Source organism: Benincasa hispida, chromosome 6 (assembly GCF_009727055.1).
Source record: "Benincasa hispida cultivar B227 chromosome 6, ASM972705v1, whole genome shotgun sequence".
Taxonomy (NCBI): domain Eukaryota; kingdom Viridiplantae; phylum Streptophyta; class Magnoliopsida; order Cucurbitales; family Cucurbitaceae; genus Benincasa; species Benincasa hispida.
Window position 1 is genome coordinate 33,083,956 of NC_052354.1, and position 10,658 is coordinate 33,094,613.

Genomic DNA, 10,658 nt, shown 5'->3' on the forward strand with positions numbered 1-10,658 from the left:
AAAAAAAACATTAATTAAGGAAATTTTCATATTTGGAGGCCACCAAATCTCTAACTCCATAAGATTGCACAAAAACGTATATCTAGGAGTGATACTTGGCAAGTATAAGCCACCACCACGATGAACACAAATATTCTTAACTTAGATATATGATTAAAAAAGAATGATGGTAGGTTATCATTGAAGAAGGATTGATTAAACATGTTTTTAGATGAGGAGCTTGCAATACTAAAAATAATTTATTGTATTATATGAATTGAATTAAAACGTAAAGCAGTTCAAGATTTTTAGGGATTCCTTATCTTATTCCCTAGTTCGATTTTAAATTAATGACTTTTTTCTCCACACATATCCAGTTTTCTTGCATTAAACGTTGATAAGACCCATAAATTAAGTTATAAATTAGGTAGGACATGTTTGGATTGCTTGGAAAACAAATATTTTTTAAAAAGTTATTCATTTAAACACTATATATAAATTGTTTTGGACATGCAAGTTTATACACAAGTTTATTTATCTATAATGGTGCAGTCTTTGTTGCACCAATTAAAATTTAACGTAAGTATTGCCTTTTAGCCAATATGAACTTAGTAATTATTATTATTATTATTATATACCTAAAAAAAATCGTTAGTCTAATCCGTCGGTTCAGAAAAAGCCATGCCAAAGAGAAATTTCTTGAAGGGGATTTGCTTCTTCCGCTAAGCGTTTGTGACGGTGGGATACACGGCCAAATTTTCCGGCGAAGTGGTCGCTCTTCTTCATTACCTCGGCACTTTTTTCCCAACAGAAAATCCTTTCCACATTTTGAAGGTGAAATTTCTCTCTCTGACCTTGCTTGAATCATAATGAAGCTTCATCTTGCTTTCATTTCCACTACTATTTTTTTTTTAATTATTATTATTATTATTTTTTTATTTTTAATTTTACTAATTTCATTTTGGATATGCTTTGTCACTTCCATGGCCGGAATTTTTTGTCAAGTTGTTTTGAAATGGAGATAATTTACATTCCTACTTGTACCTTTGATCTTGTTTGACATTCTTGTTCTCTGCAATCCACTGTATCGTGTAATAGTTTAATTATTAAGTATTGAAATGACTATCTTTCCAACTTGCCAATTCATTCTCACAAAATCAAACTCATCAAACTCCACCTTTTCCAAGAATGTGTTCATAAATCAACCCCACACCCTTTCTCTTTTGTCCAAATATACATCAAGGGAGCTCAAGCAAATTCAAGCCTGTACTATCAAAACCAATCTTCAGAATCACATCTCTGTTCTCACCAAGTTCATTAATTTCTGACGTTATGACCACCATCTGTTCGATCAAATTCCTGAAAAGGATATTGTTCTATTTAACATAATGGTACGTGCTTATGCTCGCTGTAATTCTCCATATCTTGCCTTTTCTCGTTTTGCACAAGTCATGTGGTCTGGCCTTCTTCCTGATGACTGCACATTACACCATATGCCACGGGAGCTTAGCTCAGTGGTAATTAGTATATCTTCATTTTCTTGAAGTCATAGGTTAAAATCTTCATATCCCACATTAACCATCGGATGAACATATTTCTACATTATCAACTGATGAAGTGTTTTGCTTCCGGATATACTTATTTTCTTAAAGAATATATTATATCACTTTTATTATTATTCAATATGAAGAGGGAGAGAGAACCTCTAATATTGAGATTGATAATACATTCAGTTAAGGTATACTCATTTTGACATCTCACAATTTATTTTATTTTACCAAATTTTGATTTGGTCGATGATAATTTCACTCAGAACTGCAGGAATGAAATAATGAATATTCAAAAGGATTTTCCGCCGAAGATGTGGGGGTGGTTTTCGTCATATTTCCAGCCGTTTGAACTGAGAATCATTTCATCATGAAGATGGACTCTCTTGTCGCAATGGTGGCAAATCCATACTGCTTTCCGAGAAATTTCAAACAGGAACGCCCAATTTTTCCCCATCAGAGATACTCTGCATGTCAAGCTTCGGCTTGTAAGGTATGCCTCAATCACTGAAAAGTATATGAAAAGGTTTGAATTCAGATTCTGCTGATGAACTCTTTTTTTTTTCATCATCATTTGTTCGTCTTTTAGGAAATAAGACATTTCATTGATAAAATGACAAAAGTCATCAAAGGATAAAATTGTGACTGTGAGAGATACATGAACATTACCTTATCATTTTTTGCGAGAATTTGAATGAGAATATGGCATGCATGTATGTGCTGTTGTTATGATTGATTGTTAATGTGTTGATTATGCCTGCGTTCAGAAGAATAGGTTCTGAATGTGATGTCATGAAGCTCGGTGATGATTAATTAATTACGTGGAGAATTTTTAATTATTTTGATCATGTACTTTGATGTTACTAGGGATTTTTCTTGTTACTAAATTTGAACGCAAAAGGTCCTCTTTGAACTGGTTTGCTCATTTCCCTTTTTTAATTCTCTTTTCCTGTTCATATGCTAGTTTGATGTAGCAGAGATAATTTTGAAGTCAGTTAGATGACTTATCATCGCTGGAAGATGTATAATGGATGATTTTTTTTTCCAAATTGATTATGCGTAATGAAAATATGATGAAATGAAGGTTGGAGGCAGTGGGTGGATACCATGTTAAATCACCTTTAGGACCATGTTAGGCTAGCAGCCTAGATGTTAGTTACAATTGACCGGGCCAGACGTGGACTATTAAGATATATAAAATGAGGAGGAACCGATATTATAAGAATTTGAAATTTCACCTACTTTAATATGATTTAAACTAAACCCAAATGTTTAATACGTCGGGTTAGAGTACATTTAGCCCTTTTGATATCTTCCTGATGTGTCCAGGTGCCCTAATGTTTCTCTCTGCAAGAACTTAAGAGGGCTTAGTTTAGGCAATATCAATAGAGAATAAAAGTCAAGCCCTATGGAAAAAGTGATTCGACAAGGAAGCATACGTTTCCGGTGTTCTTTCATCTTAACCAAGTAAGATCTAGATCAGTTTGGGTGATTCATTAATAACATTCTAAAAATAGAGAGACAAAATAGGAAAATATGAAGACAGAGATGCAGGAGAAAGCCCTTTGTTTTCCATATATTATTGAGTTAGGGTATCGATGAATATATAGAAAATCTGGGGATAAAAACTCCCACAATACGCATGAATACACTAGATAAAAACCTCAATATTACAGCTCAATACACGAGCAACATCAGCACAAAACAACCCACAATATAATGGGCCAAGGACCAAAGAGAATGAAAAAAGGGCTTGGAAATAAAACAGACAAGTGGTCTGTCTTAACATTCTTGATGATGTTTAGAGGGAGGAAATCACGACCCTTGGAGAGACCTCACTAATTGGCTTCCGTTATTAACCTGAAAAGTACTTTTGAAGTTGGAGATGGGTCAAGTGACTGATCTGTTTCTGGAAGAACAATGTGTATATGCCCCTTGTGGAGGTTCTCTAGAATGTACTTATTGATATTACTCATCATTGACCTATGGCTATGGTTTTTACTAGGAAAACTGTCGCTTGAAATGCAAGGCAGGATATTCGTGAATGGACAGATATAGCATACTCAATTTGATGGAAATGCTCTAAGAAAAAGGTCTATTAACAAAAACAAGAAAACAACGCCGCTGTACATCTGACAACTATTGGATCCTTAAAATGATAAAATGGAAATAGACTGATTTCTTTACTGATGTTTGCGTTGAATATATTCTCACTACCTTCATTTTTACTTATTCTGTATGCAATGTACCTATGATAGATACTCCGGAAACACAAAGAAGGAAGCTTTGCTGATGATGGTTTTAATATCAACGATACTCAATTGATTCAAAAATTGAGCCGAAGAAGAATACCAGTTTTAGCAAAAGAGATTTTCTTGGAGCTGAAGTCTGAAGGTTTTCCTCTAAACAACTCTACGTTGTCCACTCTTATGGTACACTACATAGATGGCGATCTTCCCCTCCAAGCGCAAGTACTTTGGGAAGAAATGTTAAACAGTAGTTTTGAACCTTCTGTTCAAGTAATTTCAAAATTCTTTAACGCTTATGGAAAGATGGGACACTTTGATGATATAACTAAAGTTCTGGATCAGGTAAAGTTAAGGTATTCACACTTACTGCCTGAGGCATATTCACTAGCCATATCTTGTTTTGGGAAGAACAAACAACTAGAATTGATGGAAAGTACTTTGAGGGAAATGGTTTCTAGTGGTTTTCCAGTTAATTCTGCTACTGGCAATTCTTTTATTATATACTACAGCATGTTTGGTTCTTTGATAGAGATGGAAACTGCCTACGGTCGCCTTAAGCGGTCTAGATTTCTAATCGAGAAGAAAGGAATCATGGCAATGGCATTTGCCTACATAAGGCAAAGAAAATTTTACAGATTAGGTGAATTCCTCAGGGATGTTGGTCTTGGAAGGAAAAATGTGGGGAATCTTTTATGGAATCTTCTACTTCTATCTTATGCTGCCAATTTTAAAATGAAAAGTTTGCAGAGAGAATTTCTGCAAATGGTTGAAGCTGGATTTAATCCAGATCTTACAACATTTAATATTAGAGCTCTAGCATTTTCAAGAATGGATTTGTTATGGGATCTTCATCTTAGCCTTGAACATATGACGCATATGAAGATTAAACCCGATGTCGTGACCTATGGTTGTGTTGTTGATGCTTATGTCGATCGAAGACTTGGAAGAAATTTGGAATTCGTTTTGAGCAAAATGAATCCAAATCAACCTCCAGTATTATTAACAGATCCTTTCGTTTTCGAGGCATTGGGTAAAGGAGACTTCCACATGAGCTCCGAGGCGTTCATGCAATTCCAGAGGCAGAAGAAATGGACTTATAGAGAGTTAATATCATTGTATCTGAAAAAGCAACACAGGAGAGATCAAGTCTTCTGGAATTACTAACCCAAAACGATATTCGATAACAAATGGCTATGCCCAGCAATGACTTGAAGATTGTTTTTTGTACCTGAGTTTGGGGAATTTAAATGTACTGTACTGATTAAGTTGATTCTTAGAAGTAGATGGCTCTATTTCTACCTGTGTTATTCATCCGTATCTCAGCTGGGTTATGTAGAGTGTAATTTAAAAGATGTTTTTGAGATTTATTATATATTTTAAACTTTCATCCTTTCCTAGCTCAAATTTTGATTTGGTTGACTCCTGGTAAGTGTCTTACATCTTTTTTAACATTCAACATGAGGGCTATACAATGATCTCCGAACACGGATGAAAATTTCATTCCCTGACTCCGTTAAAATCTCTACACATACGCTAATGTCTGGATCAATATACTCAGGGATAGCTTGGTTGGAGGGTTTTCTATATGAGAATTGATACAGATATTCAAATCTTATATTTATTTCACAATTTTCAATCTTTGTCTGGGAATACATCCTCATTTTCCACAAAGGTTTTCAATTTCTTTTCAAAACCGTGTGTTTTTTTTTTTTTTTTAATCTTCATTTGTTTTTCATTTTAGATGTAATTTCATTTGGAATATAGTTAATTGATTAATATTAATTTAACAAAATTAATATAACTATGTATGGTAAAATCAATAATAATCTATTACAATATTTACTTATTTTTATAAAAAATATTAAATGAATGCAATTATTTTTTTACATAAATTATTAATTAATTTGTTAACATTGTCTTAAATATATTTAATTAGTAAACTAAAATTAGTTAAATTGAGTTAGTATAAAAATTCTTCTTTCAATAATAATAATAATAATTTATTACTTTATTATTTTTTTTAATAATCAAATAATTATTTATTGGGATCAAATTTAATTTTATCCTTCATTATAAACATATAATCATTATGGATTATTTATAGTTAGCTAATTATTTATTGTGATTATGATTACTTCATTAATTATTAACATATTATATTTATGACTTTTTTTATATGCTTTATAAATATATCATATTTTTATCTCATTTTTCACCTTTTTTTATATAATATTATTTATTAAAATATATTTTCTTATATTATTTAGCTAAAATTGAAATTATTAATGTTGAACTTAATTAATTATAAAGTTGATTAAGTATTAGATTATAGTTCATCTAAAGTTCATTAAATATATAATTATAAATTGGTCAATTTTAATTATAAATTACTCCATATTTAAATATTTATAATTAAAATTATTATTATTCTTTGTTAATTAATTTTATCAATATATTGGATGATATTTAATTTTTAATTAATTAATATATTATAATTATATAAGATTTCCATGCTTAATTTTATAAATTAAATACAAACATAATTTTTGTTCATAAAATTCTAATAGCATTTCTTATGCACAATCAAACACAGTATCTTTAAATTCTAGACATCCTATTCCCAAGTTGAAATATTTTTTTTCTAGGGATCTATAAAACCTTAAACCAAACGACCCCTAAGGGAGCGTTTGGGGTAAGGAACGAGTTATTATAGTCATAGGTTATTCTAGTTAGGTTATAATAGTTTGTGTTTGGGGCGTAGATTATTTTAGTTTGGGTTATAATATGTGTTTGAGGTGTAAACTATTTTAGTTTGAGAAATAAATAGTAAACGTTGTTGCAAAGAATAAATAAATGATGAATGTAAAATAGTAAAAGCTGTAGGAAATAATCATTACAAGAAAAATAACTTTTAGTGACAAGTAAAACACATTGATAAAAACAAAAAAAGGCGCTAAAAGTATTAGCAACGCATAGAGGTGTGTCGCTGTGAATGTCGTGGTAATCGCATAATCGAAAGTTTTAAAGAGATACTCGCTGCACCACTAAAACGTGACTTTTACTAACGCTAACGTGCTAAAAGTGTACTTTTAGCAGCATATGTTTTGTCGATATTTGTGTTATACAATGACGTTGAAAATTCATCTCTATAAAAGTTAAGTTTTAGCAACATATAAGATTGTTGCTAAATATGGATCAATGGTCATTGCAAATATCTTTTGCAACATATGTAAACGTTGGTAAAAGATTTCATTAATTAAAAAAATAATATTCAATTTAATATATAAACCTATTATCACTAATACAAAACTAGGCTATAATGTCAATCGAAAACCGACATCAAAAGCGTACTGACCGACATCAAAGGTTGACTAACAAATATTTATATGGATATAATAAAAGCAATAAGATATTTGTATACACAACTTTCAACAAACATAACAATAACCAATTCACTTCAACAAAATTAATATAACTATTCGTTCCTTCACAAGCTATATTCAACTTACAAAGATAAACAAAATCGGTAACTATAATAAGTACTTGTTGATCCTAAATAATTGTCTTTTTAAGCTTAAATATTTTATGAAGTCCCATCGTCAATTCCACCACACTTAACTTTTTTCTAATGAAGTCGTCGACATCACCACACCCAACTTGAACGGAAGCAAGCAACTTAAGCCTCTAATTCTTTAGCCTTTTAGTAACTTACTTCATGGCTAGAATATTTTGTTCTTAGTCCCCAAAAGAATAAAAACACTATTTAAAATTAATGAGTAAATAAAACCAAATCATTACTTTAAAGATCAATATAACGAAGGTAGCATAGTCAATATTCTCAAAGAAGGAAGCATAATCACCAAGTGGAGAAAACTTTTCTGTAAAAGTAGAGAAAAAATCTTCATGTGGAATTCAATCAACTTTGAAAGGTAATATTGGACTCAAGTTAATCACATATATACAGCTAAGAAGTTATTTGAAACCAAAAATACTTTAAATTGTAACAACCTTTTGAACAAATTAAGAATCAATGAGTCATTTTATATTTGATAGTAAGGTACAACACAACCATTAGAGAAACCAAACAAAGAGAACTTTGTTGAGTGAATTTTTAATGAAGAGTTCTTAGAGGAGGAAGGAGAAAATGGTGCAAGCATAACAAAATGACAGAGGAAAAGAGAAGGCTGAGTAATAGATCCCTTCTCTTCTAAGAACAAAAAAAGGCAAATCGCAAAGTAACGCACAAACATGAAATGCAAATCGTAAATCACACACAAACGTGAAATATATTTCTATCGTAAATAACACACAAATGTGAAATATCATCTTACAAGAAAACCAATCCTCATGCTAATATGTTTTAGAAAATGTGAAATGCAATTCTATTTAAAGAAATAAACACATTAATAACTACAGAGATTGCAAAACCTGTTAGAAAACTTTTCAATCCGCACGTGAACAATGGAATTAGAGACTATTTTGAAAGCATAAATTTGCAAAATCTACATAGAACAACAGCAATAAAGGCAACATTCAACACAATACACAAAGAAGTGAGTCCAATGCAAAGGAAATGATAGGCCTTCACACATACAAGCAAGAAACCAAATTATTGTTCAATAAGAACAAAATACAAGCATATAGATACTCAAATATATTTTATCCTACTAACTGATCAACAATGGGAAGATTTAGTCAGGAAAAATACTGAATTAATTGTAAAGCATATAATCTCAAGCATTATGTTATGTCTTAAACACATCTAACAATAAGAGAACCAATTCATATGATCATTCACTCGACCGTTAGTTGAACAAGCACAATGATATATCATTCCCTCATTTCTATTCTACTCCCCACGGTTGCTACAGAATTTGGGCTGATAAATGAAACAATATCACATGATTTATAACATCTTGTACATCAGTTTGTTGGCCCCTCTCACCCAAGTCTAAAATTCTTTAGCATATACACACGTATATCTAGATAATCATCGCTAACTTGATTAGAACATCCAGAATTCAAATAATAAAATCGTAGTATTTTGGTCATCCACAATTCAAAGAATCAACCAAACGCAATCATGTAATGTAACAAGACATTTGTACATCCACTAGGAGAGACGAATGCAAGATGCATCCATAAGGCATGCAAGAAAAAAGAGAAAAGAGAGATTTGATTGTATCTCCTCAACACAAGAGAAAAGAGAGATTTGATTGTATCTCCTCAACACAAAATTTCTTTATACATATACATATAGTTCAATTTGAATTTCATTTGAGCATATTGATTGGCATCAGCTCCTTCTGGACTGTCCATTACAATGCTGAAAATTGCATATGATTAATTACTCAAAAGACCCATTTTAAAGGTTCAAAACGACAAATGACCTAGTTTTTGAAAAAAAAATGTCAAATGCCCCTTTGCTGATGTCATGACCATGTGAAGTTACGTTATTGTCCTTCTTTTTTTATTTTTTCTCCGATGCGAGAAATCTTCCTCTGCAAGTCTTCTTCTTCGGTTTCTTTTCCTCAGTACATCTTCTTCTTCTCTGGCACGATAAGTCCACGCAAGCAGTTCCGATGCGACCAACTCTCATGTGCAAGAGACAAGAGAGAGGAGTGATTTTACGAGTGAGAAAATGAAGAGAGAGCGAGATGAGCTAGGGCGAGACGAGCTAATGATTTGTGAGTGAAAAAAAGAGGAGAGAGCGAGACGAGCTAGTGATTTGTGAGTGAAAAAGAATAGAGAGTGAGACGAGAGAGAACGAGACGGGCGAGACTACTTTTCTGGGTGCGACCAAGTATATTTTGGTAATTTCACCCGAATTTGACATCAACAAATGATCATTCGACATTTTTCTTTCAAAAATCGAGTAATTTCACAATTTTTTTTTCTTGTCTAATTTTTGGGTCATCTATCCGGCGTACCCAAATTGCATATGAACCCGTGGAGATCAATTAGAAATTTTAGCTCGAAATTGCAAACATAAGAATTCAAAATTAACATCTTAAAAGAAACAAAAAATAAGAAACGTACCTTAATAGAGTCAACAATAGAGTATTTAAAACGTGGTAAAGAAAGCCATGATAAATCCGAAGTGACATAAGGAGGAAGAACAGGAAGAGAGAAATCAGGGCGGAAAGGGAGTAGTGGATGGAGGAAGCATCAAATAGAATGAGGAATGTTTGGAAGAAAGCATAACTTGAAAGCGGCAGTGGAGAAACCCCATTCATGGGTAACGTAGTGTGGAAAAACTCAGACTAAGAGAGAGAGAGAGAGACTTATCCATAATGAATCGGTAGCAGCACGCGTCGGTCGACGACTGGAAGCGGAGGTGCGAGTGACTCCGACGACCCATGGCGAGCGTCGTCTCGTACAAGCTGCGCGACATCTGGCTACATATGGATGGAATCGAAAATGAGAGATATATAAACAGAAGAGAGGGAAAGAGAGAAATACGCTGGATTCACCTTCAACGATGGCGATTAACAACGACTGTTGACCCAATGGTGGCAGTGCGACGAACCGCTGCAGGCGAACAACGGCGGACCCTTGACGGAGATGGTGAGTGGCGCGTCCTTAGTGTCTTACAAAGCAGATGGAAAATGAATGAGGAGTGGGAACTATTTGGAGTATGATTTTGTTTTTTTGACCTCTAATCATGAAAATGATGTAAGCATAGAAAAGATTTACTGTACAATTACTCTTATGCCCCTTACTAAATTCTCACTCTCAATTTCAACTATCAATCTACCAAATTAATTCAAAAAAATTCTTCACTTCAAAGATTTATTCACAAAAAAAATTATTTTATCCAAAAATAATTGGTAAAAAAATTATTTTTCACATTCCAACACTAAAAATTCCTCCACCATATTTA

At 32.5% G+C, this 10,658-nt stretch overlaps 1 protein-coding gene and 1 long non-coding RNA gene across 3 annotated transcripts; one reads left to right on the forward strand and one right to left on the reverse strand.

Moving 5' to 3' along the window:
* Positions 1 to 621: 621 nt before the first annotated feature.
* Positions 622 to 5,179, forward strand: LOC120080464 (pentatricopeptide repeat-containing protein At3g42630). Of its 2 annotated transcripts, none has more exons than XM_039035117.1 (3): positions 622 to 813; positions 1,793 to 2,019; positions 3,785 to 5,179. In XM_039035117.1, exons 2-3 carry the CDS (start codon positions 1,897 to 1,899, stop codon positions 4,937 to 4,939), a joined length of 1,278 nt encoding a protein of 425 aa, XP_038891045.1. In that variant the 5' UTR covers positions 622 to 813; positions 1,793 to 1,896; the 3' UTR covers positions 4,940 to 5,179. The 2 variants fall into 2 exon arrangements, with proteins under 2 accessions (XP_038891045.1, XP_038891046.1); XM_039035118.1 differs by having other exon boundaries at positions 1,801 to 2,019.
* A 3,853-nt stretch (positions 5,180 to 9,032) lies between these two features.
* Positions 9,033 to 10,412, reverse strand: LOC120079563. The gene is made up of 2 exons (XR_005482262.1): positions 10,249 to 10,412; positions 9,033 to 10,169 (listed from the first exon to the last, which is right to left on the reverse strand). It is a non-coding gene; the product is annotated as an uncharacterized LOC120079563 (long non-coding RNA).
* Between the last annotated feature and the right edge of the window lie 246 nt (positions 10,413 to 10,658).

Excerpts from the sequence above, each read along its gene's own strand:
- LOC120080464 (XM_039035117.1), top strand. The coding sequence starts at position 1,897 with ATGAAGATGGACTCTCTTGTCGCAATGGTGGCAAATCCATACTGCTTT. Across the intron at positions 2,020-3,784 it reads GTCAAGCTTCGGCTTGTAAG|ATACTCCGGAAACACAAAGA; the intron begins GTATGCCTCAAT and ends TACCTATGATAG.